The following is a 24,348-nucleotide window of genomic DNA, read 5'->3' on the forward strand; positions in this document are numbered from 1 at the left end:
GATCCCAGGGTCCTAGGATCAAGCCCCGTGTCGGGCTCTCTGCTCGGCAGGAAGCCTGCTTCTCCCTCTTCCACTCCCCCTGCTTGTGTTCCCTCTCTCACTGTGTCTCTCTGTCAAATAAATAAATAAATATATATTTTTTTAAATAAGAAAGTATCTTAACAGGAAAATGATTTTATATTTCATTTTATCAGCTTCTTACATTTTATTTTATTTGGTTGGGAATGATTTTTTTTTTAAGATTTTATTTATTTATTTGACAGAGAGATAGCGAGAGCAGGAACACAAGCAGGGGGAGTGGGAGAGGGAGAAGCAGGCTTCCTGCCAAGCAGGGAGCTCAGTGTGGGGCCCGATCCCAGAACCCTGGGATCATGAGCTGAGCCGAAGGCAGATGCTTAACGACTGAGCCACCCAGGCACCCCTGAAAATGATTTTCATAGTCACTGCTATTTTCTGTTAATAGAACTGTTTCTTGAATAGTCTGCATAAAATACAGTTCTAAGAACCCTAGTACAGTAAGTTACTCTAGATCTATTTGATCTTCCCAACTTAAGAGGGTTAAGATAATCTTTAGGGCAGTATTCAAAGACAGTGTTAGAAACATTCTGGTCAGAAAACATGTAGGTTTAGATGCCTCAGTACCCATGAGTATTTGCTGAAGCTTAAGTCTTCCTGCAAGCTGACTATTGGGATTTGATGATTTTAAATATGGGAGACACTAGAGTTAGTGGTAATGTCTTAATTTTAGTGCGAAACTGTATTACTTATGAAGAGTGTTTAAACTTCCTCCTCTTAAGATGAACCATATAGACATAACTAATGTTAATGGGAGCTAACGGAAGTCATCATGTTCTGAAAATCCATTAAATATGCATCATTCTAATATTCAGGTTACTGTTGTTAAAGTCCTATTACTTTAAGAAAGGGTTTGGCCTTGTAACTCTTTCTCCTGAACTGAGTGACCCAGAATCAGTTGCCCTTTGAGTCTTTCTCTGGTGGTGTAGTCTGTGCTCAGAGGGTCATAAAATAGATCTGTATATTCTGGCAGGAGAGAACTGAGTTGGACGTGATTTCCTAATACTTTTGTTTTACTGCTAAATAGCAGATAACCCTTTAGATCATTTCATGTTTTCCTTTTTTGTACCTTCCCCTCACCCTCAAGCTCAGGATCCTAGGTATCTAATTGCCTACTTAAATTCCCTTTTACCAAAGCCTAAGCATGTAAATGGTCTGAAGGCTAGGCAAAGGGAAGAATTGGGTAGAATGAAAGACTAGGCCAGTTCTCATTTATCTCTTGAGTTTTGTAAACTGAGAATGTGAATTTAATATTTTGCTTATTTTTAAATGTTTTATTACTATGAAAAACTAGCATGAGGCATTAGAATCTAGAATATCAGCTGCTTCATTTGGGACCTGGAAATAATGCTTGAAGGCCTAATGCTCTCTCTAGGTCCCTTTCAGCATTAAGCTCCTAGATGCTGTTGCTTGGCTAGGTTGATGTACATATGCTTTGTGACATGATTCATGCTGTGCCTTTTGTGATACTCTTGGGTAGTTAAAATAATAGGACCTAGGTGAGAGTGCTTCTAGGTGGAGCCACTGTAGAACTGGATTTTAGATGCAGCCAGGGCTGATGCTCAGCTGGTATACACTTGTGTGCTCCTACTGGTGATTTACAGCCAGTGTTCCTTCATTTTGGGCATGCATCCATTCCAACCTGGGTGGTGTCCATGCTGTAGCTGTAATCACATATTTTGGGATGTTATCATTGCTGTATGCAGAAATGAGAAAGACCCCTCCTGAAATTTACTGTAATACATTTATGGTGCATTGATTTATTTGATGTATAGGAATCATCATGTTGATCTTGGAATTCTAAGTTCCCTGGCTGTAGGAAATGGAAATTTTTGTAGTGTGTCACCATTGCTAGCTTATCTGGTGTTGCGGATTTTCCCTGTTGCAGGACTGGGTGAAAGCTTTTTCTGCAGCAGTCATGTTGAAAACCTTGTGTTGACTTTCCTCGTGTTCTGAAATGGGAACATAAAAGTTTACTCCGCCACTTCGTCTTAAAATAGCAAAACATTGCTGTTTTCTGCAGATCTAGGACCTTGTTACAGAACTCTGCCAAAAAAAAAAAAATGTTTACAGAAGAATGTGCTGTGATTAGAGAAGAATATGCTGGTGTGTAGATTTCAAACTCTCTGGACAATATGAATAACACTGTCTTTGTTTCTACAGTGGGAGCCAAGAAGAAAGGTTTGCTCCCGGGTGGAACAGGGATTATCCTCCTCCTCCCCTTAAGAGTCATGCTCAAGAGAGACACTCTGGCAACTTTCCTGGCAGAGATTCACTTCCCTTTGATTTCCAGGGGCATTCGGGGCCTCCCTTTGCAAATGTAGAGGAGCATTCTTTCAGCTATGGAGCTAGAGACGGACCGCATGGTGACTATCGAGGAGGGGAGGGACCTGGACATGATTTCAGGGGGGGAGATTTTTCATCTTCTGATTTCCAGAGCAGAGAGTCATCACAGTTGGACTTCAGGGGTAGGGACATACATTCTGGGGATTTTCGGGATAGAGAAGGACCACCTATGGACTATAGGGGTGGAGATGGTACTTCTATGGATTATAGAGGTAGGGAGACATCTCACATGAACTACAGAGACAGGGAAGTTCACACCGTTGATTTCAGAGGTAGGGATGCTCCTTCATCTGACTTCAGGGGCCGGGGCACTTATGATTTAGATTTTAGAGGCCGGGATGGATCCCACACAGATTTTAGGGGAAGAGATTTATCAGATTTGGATTTCAGGGCCAGAGATCAGTCCCGTTCTGACTTTAGGAATAGAGATGTGTCTGATTTGGACTTCAGGGACAAAGATGGAACACAGGTGGACTTTAGAGGCCGAGGTTCAGGTACTAGTGATCTAGACTTTAGGGACAGGGATACGCCACATTCAGATTTCAGAGGTAGACATCGGTCCAGGACTGATCAGGATTTTAGGAGCAGGGAGGTGGGACCTTGTATGGAGTTTAAAGATAGGGAGATGCCCTCTGTGGATCCAAATATTTTGGATTACATACAACCCTCTACACAAGATAGAGAACATTCTGGAATGAACGTGAACAAGAGAGAAGAATCCACACATGACCATACAACAGAAAGGCCTGCTTTTGGCATTCAGAAGGGAGAATTTGAACATTCAGAAACAAGAGAAGGAGAAAAACAAGATGTAGCCTTTGAACATGAGTCTGCATCGGACTTTCAAAACAGCCAAAGTCCACTTCAAGACCAAGACAAGTCACAGCTTTCTGGAGGTGAACAACAGAGTTCAGATGCTGGTGTGTTTAAAGAAGAAGGTGGTCTGGACTTTCTTGGCCGGGAAGACACTGATTACAGAAGCATGGAGTACCGTGATGTGGATCACAGGCTGCCGGGAAGCCAGATATTTGGTTATGGCCAGAGCAAGTCTTTTCCAGAGGGCAAAACTTCCCGAGACACCCAGCGGGACCTTCAGGTGTGTTAACAGAGTAGATTGCTTTTCTGTTTGTTGTTGAATCAAGGCTTTTCTGAAGGATAAAGTGTAGAGTCCAGGATCCGTGGTCCTGGGTCTCTCCTTCTATAACCATTAAAAAACGAAATGGGGACACCTGGCTGGCTCAGTCAGCAGAGCATGTGACTCTAGATCTCGGGGTTCTAAGTGTCAGCTCCATGTTGGGTGTAGAGATTACTTTTAAAAATAAAATCTTAAAAGAAAATGTATATTGAAGAATGGAATGTACATCTCTAGAGCAGTGGTTCTCAGCTCAGTTCATACTTTTGGTGTGTCTCTCTTCATTATTTTGTTTATGCTGCTGATTTAAATGCCTTGGGATAATTTAGTTAGAAAGTATGTCTTTAGGGGCGCCTGGGTGGCTCAGTCATTAAGCGTCTGCCTTTGGCTCAGGTCATGATCCCAGGGTCCTGGGATCGAGCCTTGCATCGGGCTTCTCCCTCTCCCACTCCCCCTGCTTGTGTTCCCTCTCTCGCGGTCGCTCTCTCTCTGTCAAATAAATAAAATCTTAAAAAAAAAAAACAAAAAACTATGTCTTTGGGAGTTGGTTCTTTCAATTCTTGTTAGTCAGGCCTTGTGGCTATTAGGGTACCTTTTTTTCTTTTTAAGTTTTCATTTATTTAAGTAATCTCTACACCCAATGTGGGACTCGAACTCATGACCCTGAGATCAAGAGTTGCAGGCTCTTCTGACTGAGCCAGCCAGTAGGTGCATTTTCTGAAACTCATTTAGGATATACAGAATACCTAGGAGTCTTTCCCTAGTTATGAGGAGGTGATGTTAATGTTTCAAGTATCTTCTTACAGGTAACTTAATTGACTTAAATGTTGAATTTCAATATATATAATATATAATCTATTGTGTATAAACTCTAAGTGAGAAGAATTAAGTTTGCAGTTGGTTAATGCAAATATTTTTTGAAATAGGTTTTCCTCATCTCTACCCAGGTTTCTGTTCTTTTGGACAGTAATCTTAAGACATGTTAACCAAGTAGTGAATTTTGAGAATGTTAGAGGTGATTGACTATATAATTTATTGTTCAGATCAGGACACTTTAAAGAGTAAAAGAGGATGTTGGAGTTGAGGCTTCTATGAATATGGAGAATGCAGATTTCTCTGAATTGTACTGTTGTATGGTCAGATGACAGCTTTTGATTTTGTTCTGAAATTTATAGTTGACATCTTTGACAAATGGCGCCTGATTAAATTTTTTTTTCTATTTTCTCATTCAGGAAAAGAAAATTATACATTTTTTTACATGAAAAATATTTTTGAGAATGTTAGTTTTTTTTCCTGATTATAAGTCCTGTTCAGTACTGTTTCTCTTAATGTTCTGCTTTACTATTTCAAGACTCTTCAATGAGCCTTGATTTTAGCACACTCACATGCTAATGATTGGAAATCAAATTTTGGAACTCAGAAAAATAGAGAATTATAATTTTTTATATCTTAATATGATGCAAATGATTTTGATATTTGATCCTGAGAACCTGTATTTCACCTTCACTTTCATTTGCACACTAACATATTTTTATTTCTGAAATAATCTTTTATTCTGGATTCAAGGATCAAGATTATAGGACTGGTCCAAATGAGGAAAAACCAAGCAAGCTTATTCGATTAAGTGGGGTGCCTGAAAATGCCACAAAAGAAGAGGTAAGGCTCTTTTTTCTTTTTCCTTTTTTTGTCAATTAAAAAAATTATTTTTACTTTTTATTTTGAAAAATTTAATAGAGTCATAGGAAGGTGCAAAGAAATATACAGGGACATATTGGGTATCCTTCCTGCAATGTTAACATCTTGTATTACTATAGTACAATAGCTAAACCAGCAAATTGGTTTTGGTACAATCCATAGAACTTAATTATATTTCAGCAGTTACACATTCACTCACTGACATGAGGTTTATGATTGCTGTCCTCAGACCTGATAATCATCTTTTAGGGCATTATCCAAAAGGGAGGATTGGATTACATACATAAAGATGCAGTTTATTTACAGTAGTAAAACCTGGGAGCTGCATAACTCTTCAGTGTTAAAGGAATGGCTGAGTAAATTATGGCTGAACTTAACAGGAGAATCTGGTCAGGCTATTATAATCGGAAGAGCAAACTGTGTTTGCTCTGTGCCAGGCATTATGTGATGCTTACAAGCATTAGTTCTTTAATTATCACAGTATCCTATGAATAGGTGTTCTTTATTCATTCCCTCCAAATACAAAGCACCAACCATATGCTAGGCACTGAGTGATATAGCAGTGACTATTGTAAAGTCACTGCCTCTGTGGATAATAAAAAGGTAAACAAAGAAACAATTTCAGGCAGTGTTAAATGCTCTAAAGGAAACTAAAGTAAAGGTGTTGAGCATAACTGGGGTAGGGGCTATTTTAGATTAGGTAGTTAGGGGAAGGCATCACTAAGGAAATGACATTTGAGCCCAGGCCTGAATGCTGCGAGAGAGTAGTCCATCTGAAGACGAAAAGAACTGACCAGGCTGAGTGAGTTAAGTGCCATGGCCCTGGACTGGCATGAGCCCAGGGCATCATCTTAAGTTTAATGGATGAGAAACTGAGTACTGTAAACACAGCAAGAGAGGCTTGGAATATAGGCAGTCTCATTTCAGAGCTTGGGTTCTTGATGGTTATGTTCTTCTGCCTTTTTTATATACGTAGGAATTTTTGAATAATTATGTTCTACTCATTAACAGTTTTGAATGCCTAGAGTGTATATGGGTTAATTTTGCCTTGATAAAGTAATGATAGCTTTAAATTACGTAGAATAAAAACCAGTAGGGAAAATTAAATATTCAGTATTTGGTAATGATTTGCGTCATTCGTGTGTACACCATGTGCTTGCAGATTCTTAATGCCTTTCGGACTCCTGATGGCATACCTGTAAAGGACTTGGAGTTGAAGGAGTATAACACAGGTGAGTTTCTGGACATGAATGTGGCCTTGGGTTAGGAAAGGTCTTTGTCAGATTTCTGCATCATGTGCTACTTAAAGTTTTTTTAAGAAACCACAGTTAAGATTTCCAGAAGCCTCCTGTTGATGCCTTCAAATAACAGCCAACTTTAGTCTTAGCTGGGTTCTTTGTGGCTGTTTGTCCACACTTGGGCAATGAGGATGCATGTTTCAGTTCTTCTGGGTGCCTATGAAATATATAGTGAGTGTTGTAGCATTTAAGATATAAAGTTAGTGTTGTAGCATTTATCCCTGAATATATTTTATATAATCATTAAACTTGCTATATATGTTCTTCATCGTGGTGGAGTGTTTATGTTTGAGCCTATTAGGATTTAATAAACTTACTATGTTTAAAAATTTACATTTCATTGCTTCAGCATGAAATTTACACCTTTCCAGAGAAATTGTGCAAATTAGTGGTTTCTTGAATTTTCAGTCTTGCTCTGAGAATGAAGCCCTGCAACAGCTGTTTTGTTGAAATCCATGAATAGATCCAGAGGAACTTTCTCTTTGACCTCGCTCTGTGGTCTGAACAGCAGATTAAACTTTTCACAATGTCATCTTAGTGTTTTAGTGTATCACGTTCAGTCAGTTCCTTCAAATCTTACTACAAAAAAAGTGGAAGTGAAATGCTAGGCACTCAAGGTATTGACTGATATTTTAGTTTACATAATATGAAATGGTTTAAAAATGAAGGTAATCTTTAAGTGATCTCTTTTGCAGAATTTTAAATTGAAGAAAGTAGATAATTAGTCTGTTCACAGAACTTAGAATTTTAGTAATCCAAAGTAAAGAACTCTTCAAGTAAGAGTATGCTATATTTTTGAGGATATAGTTTGCTTCTAAATAGTTTACCATGGAATAAATTTCTTTGTGTTAACTAGATAGCTGCTGCTTCAGTTTGGTTCTGCAGAGGGAAACTATCCATAGAGATAAATTTTTGTGCTTGAAATAATTTGGTATTTTTGTCAAGTCCAGAAATATTTTTTTCTGTAATTTGAGAATAAACTCAGAAACATTATTTTTCAGAAAGCTATTTTTGTGTTGTTGTTTTAAAAGCATTAATTCTGAATTTTTGGAAACATGAGAATAGTTATGTTGTTCTTACACATTTGTCTTTTTTTTTGTCTTGCATGTGTCTTATACATGCTTTCTAGATTTACTGTTATCTTTAGGAACTGAAAGTAGAATTTATAGGCTGCAGTTACTTTTTAACTGACGGCAGTAACCTCAGCTGTTTCATGAACTGTGTTTTTATTAAGTATTAGTATATTAAGGAAAGTAGAGATGTTTTGATGTTCAAATAGCAACTTAAACTCTTTATTTCTTTAGTACTCATTGACTCTATATTGTCAGATTTATTAGCAGAGCAATCCTTAATGTATAAGGTCCATAGAAGAAGTTCTTAAATTTACTTGCTCTAGTAGCTATTAGAAACATAATTGGCAGACCAAAGACATCGATACTCATGTGAAATCATCAACACAGTCGTTAAGAAAAAAATCACCTTTCAGGAAATACAATCTTTCCTTGGCATTTTATTATATGAAGTGACAGTGTATTAAATATGTCTGCATGGTTCTTTTTTTAATGAGAGAATTGGATTTCCAGTCCCATCTTATCCATCTCTTCATGGCAAGTAGAATGAACTTTTGAAAGATATCAGTCAGATCATGTTACTGCCATGCCTAAAATCCTCTAATGGTCTTCCATCTCATTTAGAAGAAATTCGCAATTCTTTGTTCTGACTTACAGAATCCTGCATGACCTGGCCCTTGGCTATTTGACCTCATCCGGTACTGCTCTCCACCTTTCTTACATGCTCTAGCCACACTGAGCCTTTCTCTAGGCTTAATCAATACAGACTTTTCTCTCTCAAGGCCCTTGCACTATTCTTCCCTCTGATCCTCACTTGTCTTCTGGGATTTAGTTCTTGGCTTCAGTTTCACCTCTCAAGGCCTTACCTCACCATCCAATCAAAAATCACTCCTTGATTGTTTTTCATCATATCCTGGTTTGTTGTCATAGGATCAATCATTGTGATATTTTCTCAGTGGTTTTGTGTGTCTTATTCCTCCCAGAGAGTTAGTTCCATGACAGTGGGAGCCTTGTCTATCTTGTTCCCTCCTGCTACCCCCATGCTTGCAACTCTCCCTGGCACTGTTGGGTTCCCAGTATGCGTTGAATGAGTGAGTGTCTGTGGTGTGTATGGAGAACAGCTGCGTTCTCCTCTCAGGTGAGGAACGTTAAAGGGTCATTTAGGTTTCAGAGTAGTGCAGCCTTATATCTACTGAAGAATACACCTTGGAGCAATCAGATATTTTAAGAATGTTTTTAACATTTGCTTGTTAAAAGACTGTGTATTTTAGTGGAAGAGGTGACTTTTATAAATGGCAGTCTGTTTCTTTAGGCTTGTGATAACCTGCAGAGACCATGCAGGATGGACATTGCTCATAAGGGGACTGTAGGGCAGAGTTTTAGTTGGTGTGATGGGGAGGCAGTCTGTAACGGAGAGAAAAGATTAATGCCTGTTCATTGACTCTAGTAATTTATATTGCTTTAATTTTTGTTTCATTTAGAGCTGTGTGAGTATAGGGCCACAACTTTTATCCAAAATCTGTGGGGTCAAATAAGTTTATGACTTTTTCTGAATACAGAAAGGTAATGCAGTACCTAGATCATATATGAATTATATCCCCCAGTGGGATGTATATCAGTCATAATAATACTTCTGCAGCAAAATATATGAATATTCTCACTAAGAGGACTAAATAAAGACTGTAAAGAGACTCAATATACTATAGGTCAGGCTTTGTCTCCAAATGACTTCACATGATTTGAAAATTTACCAAATAATTTACTATTTAAGGGATTTTGGAATTGCAGAAAAGGAATTGTGAATCTACATATGTTGTATATATTTGAGTTTTTCTTTTGCCATTTGCAAATATATTATAACCCCATTAATTGTGAATTCCTTGAGTAAAATGATTACATTCCTGGGAGAAGTATCAAGAGTGAAATGTCTTTTGGTGACTGAATGAACAAACTTTGGTATGTACATACAATGGAATACTACTCAGCAATAAGAACAACGAAACTACACATGTACGTAACAACATGGAGGAATCTCAGGTATTATGCTGAGTAAAAGAAACCAGACTGAAAAGGCTACACATTACCATAAAAAGGAATGAAATACTGGTACATGCTTATAACTTGGATGAATCTTGAAAACTTTGTGCTGAGTGAAAGAAGCCAGGCACAAAAGAGCACATATTGTATGATCCCATTTGTATAAAATATCCAGAATAGGCATATCCGTGGAAGAAGAAAGCAGATTGGGTAGCTCGGTTGTTGCCGGGGCTGGAGAATGGGGAAATGGGGGGTAACTGCTTAATGGGTATAAGGTTTCCTTTTTGGGGTGATAAAAATGTTCTGGAACCAGATAGTGGGGATGTTGCATAACATTGTGAATGTATTTAAATGCCACTGAATTGCACATTTTAAAATGGTTGAACGGTGTATTTTATGTGTATTTGATCATAATTTTTAAAAGGACTGCAGACTATATGATTTCGTTTCTGTGACGTTCTGGAAAAAGCAAAATGATAGGAATAGAAAATAGTGGTTGCCAGGGTGTTGGGGGAGGAGTCGACTGTAAAGTGGAAGCATGAGGGAATTTTGGGCACAATGGAACTCTTCTCTATATGGATTGTGGTGGTGGTGTATCGATGTTAAATTCACTGAAATTGGTAACTACTGGATTTATATAAGAGAACATGCTTACTAGGAAATACAACTGAAGTTTTTATGGGTGGAGGACCAGGGTGCATGCTTTTTTCTCTCATGTGGTTTAGGGAGAAATACTTGATGTATATAGACAGGGGAGGAAGAGGGTAATGATACAGTAGGTATGACAAAATATATCAGTAGCTGAGTCTGGGTAACAGGTCCATGCGTGTGTTCTTTGTACTATTATTCTTGCAACTTTTTGTAACTTGGAAATGATTTTCAATAAAAAGTTGAAAAACTGACAATACAACTGATGTATTTTATTGTTAAGTGATCAGCAGAATTCTTGCAAGATAAAGACTACAATGAACAGCTTCTGTGAACAATAGAGCAGTGGTTCTCAGAGCGGGTTCTGGACCAGCAGTGTCAGCACTACCTCAGACCTTGTTAGAAATACAAATTCTTGGGACGCCTGGGTGGCTCAGTCGGTGAAGCCTTGGCCTTCAGCTCGGGTCATGATCCCAGCGTCCTGGGATCGAGTCACACATCGGGCTCCTTGCTCAGCAGGGAGCCTGCCTCTCCCTCTGCCTACTGCTTCCCCTGCTGTGCTCTATCCCCCTGCCCTGACAAAAAAAAAAAAAGAAAGAAAAAGGAAAAAAAGAAATACAAATTCTCAGGCCTCACTTTAGACCTACCAGATCATAAACTCTGGGGGCAAAGCCCAGCCATCTTTGCTTTAACAAGTCGTCCACGTGATTTTGATGTGCCCTGAATTGTGAGAACCACTGCATTAGATTAATTATATTCTTTATTCTAGAACTTTTTGGCACAGTTTAAAAGAGACTTTGCAAGCAGGTGGACATTCTTTAAGTCAAAAAGGCTAATGCTTATGTGCTTTAGGAGCCCATGGCAAACACTTGCCTTGCCTGCCTGATACCAGTTCTGCTGTACTGAGCTGGGGCAGGAGCTAGAGTAGGGTTGATGCTATTTTATGCCCTTAGTTGTACTTTCTGTTTATGTAGCATATTTCCTCCAGAGATCTTGGAATGGTGGTAGATATTCTCATTCTCAGAATGTTTCTGTAACTTTAATACCATTTTTTAAAAGATTTTATTTATTTGAGAGAGAGAGCACGAGCGCCGAAGCAGGGGGAGGGAGAGACAGAGGGAGAAGCAGACTCCCCATTGAGCAGGGAGCCTGATGTGGGGCTTGATCCCAGGACCCTGGGATCACCACCCGAGCCAAAGGCAGAGCCCAACCGACTAAGCCACCCAGGCATCCCAAAGTGTACCTGTAACTTATGAATACAGACAGAATTGTTCTTGGTTTTTAGGTGGACTTACATGCTATCTGGTATATAAGCTTGCTATGATGCTTTTTCCAAAGGAATTTGTATTATTTAAGCAAAAATAATACAGCTTCTGGATTATGTTTCCTAATAAGTCTCAAACATAGAAAGTAATTCTCCACAGTGAGTGAAGTGTTACAGAATTATTATAGAACTGTTTTGTTAATTAGCATAGCAGAGTTAGGCTAATGGAGGTGGTGGTAGATAGAAGGAGTATCTTGCATTGAGTCTGGCAGCGTTCATATAATGAATGGGCACTTTTTTTGTGGCCCTGGGTAACAGGCTTATATCATATCATATCCTTTCATTTTTCACAATTGAAATGGTTTTTACCACCATGTTGATAAAATAGAAGTTTTAAGAAAAGAAGAAAAACCCAGAGAGATTCTGTCACTTTAGGGGCAGAAATCCATTGTGAAATGGATTAACACTGATGATACAAGATGTGTAGTTTATGGTATTCCAAATGAGTAGCTGAAGACATAATAGCTTAACATCATTTAGAAAAAATAGAGTTGGAAAAACGCAAATACACATTTTTTGCAGTATTTTTGGCATTTATAGAATAGACAAATATTTTTAGGTCTTAGGGGAAAACTGACCATAGGCTAATAGGAAAGTATCACATTTACTTGTCACATTTCTAAAACTGCAGGTGTTTTCATCCAGGAGTCTCACTAGGTTTGGTACCACATTTGGGGAGGATGTTTACAGAGGAGCCTTAAGCAAAGATGGCAAAGCTTTGAAAATAAGAATGTCTTGGGGCACCTGGGTGGCTCAGTCGGTTAAGCATCTGTAACTCTTGGTTTTGGCTCGGGTTGTGATGTTAGGGGTGTGGGATTGAGTTCCATGTTAGACTCCATGCTCAGCGCAAAATCTGCTTATCCCTCTCCCTCCCCTTCTGCCCCCCCAATAAATTAAATGATAAATAAATAATAAATAAATAAAATCTTTTTTAAAAAGGTAGAATCTCAGTACTGTTTTGGAAAGCAATACTTTAGGATTACTGGCTTAACTAAAGCAGCCTTTTTCTTTGGGGTGGTTAGCTTTCCTGACACTTAAGATGAAACTTATTTTCTATTCTGGGAGCTGACTCGTTCTCCAGTTTAAGCTCCTTTGTTGAAACCACTTAGGTTATGAAGGATGGCTATGGTAATCTAGCCCTGGAAGGGAAGTTTTAATATTATTGTTGACTTTTATTGGACTCCCTGCATTCTTCCATTCCTTGGGGCTTTTGGGTATGGAGTTTCATTCTGTAAGTTTTATTTTATTTTTTAGATTTTATTTGTTTATTTGAGGGAGAGAGAGGGAAAAAAGAGAGAGAGCGCAGAAGAAGAGGAAGCAGACTCCCTGTTGAGCTGAGAGCCCGACGTGGAGCTTGATCCCAGGACCCTGAGATCATGACCTGAGCCGAAGGCAGATGCTTAACCAACTGAGCCAACCAGGCACCCCTGGAGTTTCATTCTAGAACTGATAATGGAACATCTTCACAACCCAAGGCATCATTTTATTCAGAAACAAGGACCACCACTTTGGTGGGTTTTGGTTGGTAGACTGTGCAGTCTTGGAGATCTCTACCTAAACTGCATAGCATGGGAACGTAGCATGACAGTGACTTCCAGCTTCAGTCCACGGAGGAAAAGTCATTGTACAGTTACCTTCAGTGGGCAGAAGATAAAGGCCATACATACAAACTATTTATAGGATATGAAAATACATTGGCTTCTTCTTTTAACTTTCTCCTTACACCAGAACATCTGATCTGTGCTCACCCTTTCTAGCTTAAATTCTCCACCCTCAAAATGTAAATTAAAGCAATTTTTACTTGCTTCCTTGTTTCTTATGTTAGCATTTAGGTCTTTTATCTAATTTACATGTAAGCCTTCTTGGAATTACTTAGTGGTCATGGTGACGCTACTTTGTAAATATACCACTGAATTGTACACTTTATTTTGTTTCATTTTTAAGATTTTTTTTTTGGAGGGGGGTGGGGAGAAGCACAGGGTAAGGGAGAGAGAGAATTTTAAGCAGGCTGCACACCCAGTGCACAGCTTGACATGGGCTGCGTCTCACAACCCTGAGATCATGACCTAAGCCAAAATCAAGAGTCAGACACCTAACTGACCAGGCACCCCTTAAGATTTCTTTTTAAAGATTTTATTTTTATTTATGAGAGAGGGGGGTAGGAGAGGGAGAGGGACAAGTAGACTCTGCACTGAGTGGGGAGCCCGATGCAGGGTTCAGTGTCACCACCCCAAGATCATGACCCACGCTGAAACCAAGAGTTGGACGCCCAACTGACTGAGGCACCTAGGCGCCCCTTAAGATTTTATTTTTAAGTAATTTCTACACCCAACATGGGGCTTGAACCCACAGTCCTGAGACCAAGAGCACTCCACCTACTGAACCAGCCAAGTGCCCCTGAATTGTATACTTTAAAAGGGTGTATTTTGGGCGCCTGGGTGGCTCAGTTGGTTAAGCGACTGCCTTCGGCTCAGGTCATGATCCCGGAGTCCTGGGATCGAGTCCCACATCGGGCTCCCTGCTCAGTAGGGAGTCTGCTTCTCCCTCTGACCTTCTCCCCTCTCGTGCTGTTTCTCTCTCTCTCTCTCAAATAAATAAATAAAATCTTAAAAAAAAATAATAAAAAAAATAAAAGGGTGTATTTTATGGTATAAATTACATTTCATTTTTAGAAAATAAGCCTTGAAAATTGGTTGACAAGTCATATAAAGATTGATTTCTTAAAAGCATTTTCATGAACATATAGAATACAGAGCTTCAGCGCAGATATTAATGGCCTAGTGACTGGTACTTATACGTTATTGGTAGAGTTCATAATTGATTGTCCCTAGTCTCAGTTCAATTCATTATGGTATGCTTAGAAAATGTTGTATTTTCATCTTTTAAAAATAAAATAGCACCCTATAACCTTGAAAAGATTATGATTCATTCTTTGGTGTTACCTACCAAATATGTGCCATTCTGATTAGTGTACGGCTCTACAAACTACTAGAGAATGTTATTGTTTGTTTATTGATTTATTTATCCAACCAGTAGTTATCCAACCAATAGCATGTTGAGATGCAGAGGATAAGTTGGTGATCACGAGCGATCACCCAACTGACTGAGCCACCCAGGCATCCCCAAAAAATGTTCAGTTATTTCTAATCCTAAAGTCACTGGAGGATGACAAACATAGGACTTTTAGAGTCAACTGGCTTAGAAAAAGAATAACATCTGGAAAAAAAAAGAAAAAAAAAAAAGAATAACATCTGGGACACCTGGATGGCTCAGTCGCTTAAGCGTCTGCCTTTGGCTTAGGTCATGGTCCCAGAGTCCTGGGATCCAGTCCCACATTGGGCTCCCTACTCAATGGAGAGCCTGCTTCTCCCTCTGCCTGCTGCTCCCCGTGCTGTGTCTCTCTCTGACAGATAAATAAATAAAATCTTTAAAAAAAAAAAAAATACCTAAATGAATGCTTGGAGATAATCGTTGGTCAGAGAAGTCAGCAAGTAATTGTTAATGATGTCCCCTGATTTTCAGAGAGTTAAAATAAAACAGGACTTTTCATGGGTGTTACAGGAAATGATCAGACAAGAAGTAGAGAAAATTGCACACAGATGCATGTGGGTGCTCTTACCAACCTGGAAGCTTTCCAAATTCCATCACTAAGGGGTTTTTATGGGAGGTTCCATTATGCAGTCATTATTGATTAAATCATTGTGACTGCTGGTGATTAGCTTAAGTTCCAGCTCCTTTCCCTTTCTGTAAATAGGAGGGGTTAGGCTGAAAGTTCCTAACTTCTGATCATGGCTTGGACATTCTGATCACCAGGCCCCATTCTGATGCTATCTAGGAGCCCACCAAGAGTCACCTCGTTAGAACAAAAGGCACTCATATCACCCTTATCATTCAGAAAATTCCAAGAGTTTTAAGAACTCCATGCCAGGAAACTGGACCTCTCTGAGGTCAAGGACATACCCTTCCAATGTGCTTACATAACGTTGTTAATGTCATTGGAATTAAAATGAATTAAATAAGGGTGAGATTTTCCTAACAAATAATATCCTGGGCCCAGACAAACATCATTAAGATGAAGTAACCCTAAGATTAATTTTGGACTTTGAAAACTACTTGAAAATACAACCATCCCCCCCCTTTTTTTAATAACCAGTTGGCACAGATGGAGCACTAAAGAAAATAGAACCATATGCAGTTTTCAGAAATTTAGCAAGTAATCATGACTCTATCTTTCTCATTTCATCTTTTATTATAAACCAGCAAGCCTTATGTGAATAGTTGAGGGGAAGAGGGTTGAAAGTGCTTGTAAGATGTCGAAATGATGTATTTCATGGAGTCCAGTTGTGTTCTTCTCAGATAGTAGGTTGACCTATAAATCAGATATTTTCCTAATTTTCATAATGCAAGCTGCAGGTGCATATTCACTTGAGGTGTTTCTTTTTAAGATTTTATTTAACTGAGAGAGAGAGCATGAGCAGGGGTGGGGGCAGAGGGAGAAGCAGACTCCCTGCTGAGCTGGGAGCCTAAAATGGGTCTCTATCCCAGGACCATGAGATCATAACCTGAGCCTAAGGCAGCCGCTTAACCAACTGATCCACCCAGGCGCCCCTACTTGAGGCTTTAACAGAGCAAAGTACCTGTTAGAAATCTTGTACATTGGGGACACCTGGGTGGCGTGTATAGTTCAGGTACATAGTATAGTGATTCAGCAATTCTATAGATTACTCAGTGCTCATCATGATTCCCCTCTCCTTATGTCCTTTAAGTCCTGATTCCAGGGCGCCTGGGTGGCTCAGATGGTTAAGCGTCTGCCTTCGGCTTAGGTCATGATCCCAGGGTCCTGGGATCGAGTCCCGCATTGGGCTCCCTGCTCCTTGGGAGCCTGCTTCTCTCTCTCTCTCTCTCTCTCTCTCTCTCTCTCTCTCTCTCTCCACCCCCCCCCCGTCTCTCATGAATGGATAAATAAAATCTTTAAAAAAAATTAAAAAAATAAAGTCCTGATTCCTTTTTTACATTCCATAGTTGGTATGTATATTCTTGGCTTTATCAACGTGCCTACTGGAAAGTTCAGCTGGACTTGGTTATGTTAGTTGGGTTTTTCTAGACTAGTTCGAACAGAAGGCTGCTCATCTCATTTGCCTGAGTAAATATTGCTGTATAATTATTATAAAAGCCGGGCTTGGCATAGACATTACAGTTGACTTGAACAATTAAGGGCCATGTTTGTCAGCATCTCTGAGTCAGCTTTTTTAGGAGCAGAGACTAAAAGATACTGGATATTATTCATTAGGGCTTTGTTTTCTGTACCTTGTTCCCCCTTAAGCACCTGTTAGCTTTTATCACAGATACTTTTTTGGGTAATAGGCAATCATATGATTAATGAATATGAAGAAGAATTAAAATTTTAATGTTACCTTTATAGATTTACTTCTTTCCCTGTTCTCATCCTCCTCAGCTGCCCCCAAACAAACAAAAAAAACCTGTAAGGAGCATTCACATTTTTATGAGCAATCTATACATTTAGTTAGGTTAGAAAATGGAGTAAAATATGTTTTTTTAAATAGTCATATAAATAAGCACAAAGACCCATCAGCCCACCAGACTTCTAGCATGTGGCGAATGAAGAAAAAGGTAATAAATTTATTTTACTCCTTAGGTCAGAATCTATCTATGGGACTGTTAACACCAAGTTTACCATCTTAATGATTCCTAATGGTTCCTAGCAATTCTGAACGCAAGGTTGGTTGGTCGTTTTCAGAATGTTTAGGTCTGTGGGTGGAGTAGGTCTACTATAACTTATTCTGTGAATTATAAAATTACATTTGAGGAATTAAAAAGAAATCCCACTGGAACAATACAACCACTGTAATCATGTTCGTGTACAGTTGTGTTGCATTACATCATTTTCAGATTTCCGTATATTCACCTGTGCTTGCTCAACCCCTCTCCCCAACCCCATCTTCCCTCTCATGGAGTGAGCATGAGAGGTGGGATGTGACTCAGTCATAGCTTCAGTTAGTCTCTGTCTCCCAAGTTTCCCTAAGTGTGAGCATTCACTGTGCTAGCTGTGATTCTGTTATTTAAAGTGATATGTTTTTCATACATTATGGCCCTTAAATGCAAGCCAGCCTCTTCATCTGGTGTCAACCAAAAGGAAAGCGATCTGTTGCGACGCTGGAGGAAAAACTGGCAGTGTTGGACTTAACCTATATTGAGAGATGGTATGTTGTTCTTCAAGTTGGGGTGCTCAAGTATGATTTTGACAATGCATGGTTTTCATCTCATATGCAGACTTTTATCTCTAACTTCTGAGTTAGATGTGACTTAACAGTATTTAATTTCAGTTCTTTTTCCTCTACACATTTTATATAATTGTCCTCATTTTTAAAGCTTTTAAAATATGCTATATTAAATATCGCATATCAAGTATCTTACTGTATTGTAATTTTTATAGCTATCATTACAACAAGACTTTCGGATTTTTGTCTTTGCTAAAGACTTTTGGTAGCCAGTATAGCAGTCCATGAGTGCGAATGCCTTCTAACTTGCATACTCGGGTCCATGCTCAAGGTTCTGCTATAGGTATTTTAGAATAGGGGTAACGTGTGCTGCAGATTTCTATATTTCTCAACTATAGACATGGTCTTACCTGTCTGTGCTTGGGCATGTGGGACTCTTTCTGTGGCTGGGTTTAGTAAAGTTCAGAATTCAGATTACTTCTATCAGTCTAGGATTTTATTTAAAGGTGAGAGGCTATCAGTGTAGCAGTTAACAGCATCAGTTTGAATCTGGACTGTCTGGCTCTGAGCCCGTATTGCTTCTTATCCCTGAGGTGATTTTGAGGAAATTACTTATTCTTTCTTTGCCTGCTTCCCCATGGGTAAAATGAGGTTAATAGTATTTACCTCATAGGGTAGTATTGTGAGGATTTAATTAGTGTGTGTAAAGTGTTTAGAATGCAGCCTTGCACCAACAAGTGCTATGTAAGTATTACATACTAAGTATTATTTAGTATTGTCCATTTGGGCAATTCCTGAAAATCCTTGTACAACTGTGAGTCTGACACACAAAAACCCTAAGATCAAGATTGGGTACTTTTTTTTTTTCTTCTTAAGTTTCAGGCATTATAATTAAACCTTAAATTTTTGGTTTTATTTAATAGCTAAAGTTTCAGGCAGAAGAAATTGAATGTTGGGCTTGTGGATTTAATATTCAATATGAAGTACATTGTTAACGTATGTATTGCAGGATTGATATATGGAGATGCTCATAATGTCTCTTGCAAACTGTATCTTTCCTTCCTAGTGACTATAGTATCAAAGTCTTGTTTGTTCTTTAGTAAAGTATGAATGTTGTCATAAATCTCTCTTTCTCTTTGTCCACAGATTCTGTGCCCTCCTCTGGGCCACAATAGTTACTTCTTTAAGTACAGAAAGGAAACTCAGGGCTTTTCCAATGTGGTGTTAGTTCCTTGTGTTTTTCATTTTGGCAGCTGTAGAAAGGGTTGCTTTCTACACACCTGGACCTTGATATGCTCTTTAGAGGTAACCAACACACTTGAGAGTATATCTGCTTGTTCCATGGCTACCCCTTTCTGATTGTGGACATGCAGTTGAGTGTATGCAGTAGATATTTGCTGATAAAAGGCACCTTAGTTGCTTCTGCTATTCTACAGTGTTTTCCAAGAACATTCAGAGCACTTTACAAAATGCAGAAAGTTTTCTTTTTTTTTTCTTTCTGCCTTTCTCTTTCTTGCTTTCTTGCTTTCTCTTTCTCTCTCTCTCTCTCTCTCTCTCTCTCTCTCTCTCTCTCTCCCCCTCTTTCTTGCTTGCTTTCTTTCATTTAATTTATTTTTTTAAAAGCAGGCTCCACATCCAGCATGGAGCCCAATGCAGGGCTTGAACTCATGACCCTGATGAGATCAAGACCTGAGCTGAGATCGAGTCTGAGCCACCCAGGGGTCCCCAAAATGCAGAAAGTTTTCTGTAGGAGAAGTTCACTGAGTTTGATCAAGAAAATCCACTTGAACGGAATTAACTAACAAAACAATTTCTATTGTTAATAGGATATATATAAATACATATACTGTTTCTTTAAAGTAGTTTCATTTCTTCAAATAGTTACTAATCAGAGGAGGTTGATTTTGTGGTAAATTTAAGTAGAGGTTGCAGAGGTTAGTTTTAATCTGTGTTGGTCAAAGCTGTAAAATCAAATAGAAAACTCTCTCAGCCTAAGGTGATACCGGGATTTCTAGCAGATTTGTTTTCTCCTTCCTAGTCATTTCCTAAAATTCTAAGCAAGAAACAGCCTATACCATTGTAAGAGTGGAGTATTTAACTTGGAGTTTAACAAGTCTGAATCATAATAAAACATTTCATGCCATTCCTTCCATGTGACAAGGAATCCAACCCATCTCACCAAATTTGGTCTGGTTTTTAAGTTATATTTTCTGTTGCTCTAGTTTTTGTTTTGTTTTTATTTTTTTGGTCTTTGATACCTTTGATTTAATGATACTCAGTTTCCTATTGTTATATATACTCTGTGCTTAAAATTGGCCTGGGTTTTGTGTTGTTTCTTCTCCCTGAGTTTGATTTCTCATCTGAACAAATTGCATCTTTTTCTTGCTGTTCATTTGCACAGCATCACTCCTAAAGATGAGCTTCTTTATCCTATGAGGCAGTGGTGGAAGCATGGAAGCCATTGTGGAGCATTGTATTGCCAAGTGTGTTTTTGTAGTTATGTGGTACCAGTATCCGGGAAATTATAGGATGGGTTCGTGTTAGAACTCAGCAGCCTGTAAATCCCATGAGTTCCCAATCTCATGGGTCATGAGAGTTGCACATGACACTTGCTTAGGAGAAAGGTGAAGAGTTCTATAACTCTAATGGTTTATACAATTCTTGAACATGTACTGATTGCTAACAACTCTCTCTCCCCCAGCCTACTCTACTGCCAGTCTTTGTGCACAAGCACAATTTTGGACCCAGATATTTGTACTTATTTATGCTTTTACACCTTCTTCCTTTCATAAAGATTTAAGCTGGTTTATGACTTGAGTTGAAACAAGGAAAAAAAGAGGAGACCTGAAATGGTCTGTCCCCTGCCAACCAGAAGCCTCCTGTGGTATCCAAACAGAATAGTTGCCTCAGTCTGTCAGCAGCACTTCTGTCTTTGAAGGTGGTTTCTGCTTGAAAAGTGGTGACTATTAGCATAGCTTTGGGATAATTGCTTCTCCTTCCTCTCGGGATACGTTTTTTTTCCCCCCAGATACTTTCCTGTTCTTGTTGACTTTGTTTTTCCAGAAGATTCAGCCTGTGGTGAAATGTTCTGGGTCCCCACTTGAACTTTCTTTGGGATTACCTAACTCTGGGGCACCCTCACCAGACCATCAGTGCTAAAGAGGGCAGATCTTCTTGGTTACTAGAAAAAGCCATTTTGGAATGACTCTCAAAGCCCAGAAACATCCAGATTTTCCTTCAGTACTTTTTTCTGTTTGGGGTAGCAGCTTTGCCTAGTATAGGGGAGGGAAGGGCTAGTTGGGAGGGCTTATTTTAAGGGGTTCAGAAACAGGGGATTTAAGTGTGTCTTTTGTGTTTGCAAGGCACTAACACCACTCCCGTCTGTATTTAAATGCTGTCCCCAGGTTACGACTATGGCTATGTCTGCGTGGAGTTTTCACTCTTGGAAGATGCCATCGGATGCATGGAGGCCAACCAGGTTGCTTTATACTTCGGTCAAATGATGCTGGAAGGATATATTTTTTATGTATGGGGAGGGAGGGTTTCAAATGTTTGAACTTTGGAAAGGTACCAGAAATCTGTATTTGGAGCATACCACATTTCAACCAGAAAGCGATTGTGAGGAGAAACTCTAGAAGAAGCTGGGAGGGTTTCTCTATAAGAGTTAATGGACACAAGTGTATTTTAAAAACTAGGGCCCAGTTGCAGTTGTACTAGATGACAAAGACAGTAGGTGGGAAAAAATGACAGGTTTGGAGTGTGACAGATAAGGAGATCCTAATGCAAAGAATGATCCTTGACTGTCTGTGATCTCAAGGATCTGCCTGGCACAGGAATTCTAGCTCAGTACTTAGACCCAGACCTAGGGTGAAGACCACTGATGGCAACTCCTGTGGCACTCAGGTCCTGCCTGCATGTGCTGCTTTCTCAAGAGGGCCATCAGGGAAAGAGGAGTGGCTTGTTCGTGTGTGTTGCGTTCATCATGTTCTTTACAGATTGGAGTTTTGTACTCAAGTTCTTGGCTGCATATAGTCAGAGCTGGTGAATCTGAATCTATACTTACCTTATGTTTAAAACATCTAGCTGTATTCAGCTTGCCACCTAGAACTGTCATTTGGACTTTTAATTGAATCCTGCCTGGTAGTTTTGGAAGGAATTATGAAGTGCATAGAATCCTTCTTGTCACGGTGTTTCCTTGGGGAAAGTTATTTTCTTTGTGGTGTCTTAGTTCCTTCATCTGTAAAGTGGAAGAAAGAAGCTTAATGATACAGTTTGATTTTTATGTATCCACTGCTTGTACTTAACTCTGAATGCAGTGTTCCCTTAAGGGTAAGAGCCCTTAAGGCTCTGCCAGAGAAGAGTAGTGTTGCATGAGAACTCTTCCTCTCTTAGAGCCTGATGCCCTTTCATCAGCTTTGTTCCATTCAGCATGGCTCATTACACTTCACCTTCTCCCTTCTTTGGCCATGTTCTCCCCTTATGGGTATGGAAATAACATGCTGTAAATCCTTTGGGAACAAACACTAATTAGAGGAAAATTTGACATATCCATACCTATTGTTAGTGTAAATACTGTTAGATCCTCAGAGAATGACTGAATTAGGACCATAACCCCTTGACAGAGTTCTTGTTGACTGATTTGTTCATTGTCCATCATTAAGCCAGTCATTTAATAGATATTATGTGTCAGAAACTGTGCCACCTACCAGTATTTTGAGAGAAGAGTGAAGGTCCCAATCTTTATGCTTATGGTTGATTCCATTCTGACTATCCTAATTTCAGAACACTCATTTAATTCATGACCATCCTGTTATCAGTGAATAATCATTAAGGCCTTTGTCACTGTGCTATCACTGTGCTAAATAATACTGTGGGTGGTGGAAACATAAATGGGGGAGCCATGGCACATGCCATGCCGTTCTCATTTGTACCATTCTCCCAACTGTGTGTTTCTCCTAGAGGGGTGTTACTTTTTATCAGAGCTATTTGATCTTCGATCTTAAAAAATAACAATATTGTGTTTTAACTGCCTCTTCCCTCTGTCCCAACAAAAAATCCTGCCTGAAGTTTCTAGCCCCTTAAAGAGAAGTGTTAAGCAGAACCAGGACAGCCTTCTTTAAAAACAAGCTTTATCCTAGGCAGGGTTTCTTTGGGAGCCATATCTGGAAAATATTCATTTATACAAGCATTAATGAGGGGGTATGGCTTTTCAGCATCTCTACTCCCACCCTCCTCACACATTCTGTGAACATTCTTAGGGCTCCCAAATCCCTGTTGACCGACTTCTGCCCAGTGAATAAGACACCAGAACAAAGCACGAGCTGTGCCAAAATTCTTTCAGGGTGAAATAGGATGTTTTGACAGGTAGCTATCCTTACGCATATGTACCATAAGGTACTCTGTGTAGAAGTACAAATAAGAGACAGCCTCTGTCTTCCAGGAGCTTAGACCAAGAAAGGTGACAGACATTATGGTGGTATTCATAGATCCCATGGGGTGTTCTTTCACATTCCAAATTTTTGTATGATCTCATTTTTAATATTCACTGGAATAATTCCTTATGAAGGTAGCACCATATCCTTATTCAGTCAACCTTCTTTCTAGCTTTTTATTCTTCCCCTAGTCACGGGACGCAGGACATATTGCTAGCACTGCCACACAACAGAATCCTTTTCCTGAACTGTATAGATTTCGTGATCCACTCAGCATCCTTCTAATAATCTTTACCCCAACTAAGATGTGTGCAAGTCATTTTGATGGAAAGATTTTTGAGAATGGGATCTCCAGAGGAATTTTTGTACCTCGGTAGTATAGCACAGCACAGAGAGGTGTAGGTTCTGCAGTCAGATGTTACTTCCTAGCTGGGTTGTCTCTGGCAGGTTTCCTTACCTCCCTCAGCCTCAGTTCCTTCTGTTACCAGTACCTCATGGGGCTCTGGTGTGGACTCAATGAGAGCATATGTTCATGAATGCCTGCTGTGTGTCAGGCACCTTTCTGGATGCTGGAGATGCTTCAGTAAACAAGACATTATATAACTTCTGTCTTAGTGATAGGAGATAGAGCATAAGCAAGTAGACAGATATAAAACAATATATGATAGTGCTGAGTTCTCTAAAGGTAATGGAGCAGGGTATTGAAAGAAGGCATGATGGGGACAGTTTTACATGGGGTGGTCAGGGAAGCTTCTTGAGGAGTGACATTGCATTTGGTGAATAATGTGTACAGAACACTTAGCATAGGATCTGGTACCTACTAAGCATTTGAAATTAGAGGATCATCTCCTCCTACACTCTCTCCCCTCTGCATGTCAAGTAATTGCCAATCATAATTCTAGGAAAATAAATTTATTTTTATATCTGGATATTCTTTAAGGAAATGGATGTGGTTCAGGTGCCCAGTAACAGTACAAAATCTTAGGAGAGATGTAAGAATGTAAGAGAGGTCCTTCTCAGAGTGCATAAAAGCAGGTGTTTATGGAAGATGA

The 24,348-nt window shown here is 39.3% G+C and overlaps 1 protein-coding gene across 8 annotated transcripts in view; it reads left to right on the plus strand.

Annotated features, from left to right (window-relative positions):
• The window catches only part of RBM6 (RNA binding motif protein 6), a 102,133-nt gene that overhangs the window by 26,553 nt on the left and 51,232 nt on the right, over window positions 1–24,348 (plus strand). For 4 of the 8 annotated variants that reach the window (XR_012380889.1, XM_073901230.1, XM_025885757.2 and 1 more), the window contains 4 exons: window positions 2,239–3,517; window positions 5,120–5,209; window positions 6,411–6,480; window positions 21,269–21,342. The exons of 1 other annotated variant lie outside the window; for it this stretch is intronic. Coding sequence is in view for 5 of the 7 variants with exons in the window: in XM_073901230.1 (XP_073757331.1) it covers window positions 2,239–3,517; window positions 5,120–5,209; window positions 6,411–6,480; window positions 21,269–21,342 (1,513 nt within the window). In the remaining 2 variants the exon portion in view is untranslated. Of the gene's footprint in view, window positions 1–2,238; window positions 3,518–5,119; window positions 5,210–6,410; window positions 6,481–6,954; window positions 11,595–21,268; window positions 21,343–24,348 lie in introns of those variants that run through there. 3 more of the 8 variants (XM_073901235.1, XM_073901231.1, XM_073901232.1) reach the window with 3 other exon arrangements.

Source organism: Callorhinus ursinus, unplaced genomic scaffold (genome assembly GCF_003265705.2).
Source record: "Callorhinus ursinus isolate GAN/ISIS: 27379988/994484 unplaced genomic scaffold, GSC_fseal_2.0 scaffold15, whole genome shotgun sequence".
NCBI classification, from domain to species: Eukaryota; Metazoa; Chordata; class Mammalia; order Carnivora; family Otariidae; genus Callorhinus; species Callorhinus ursinus.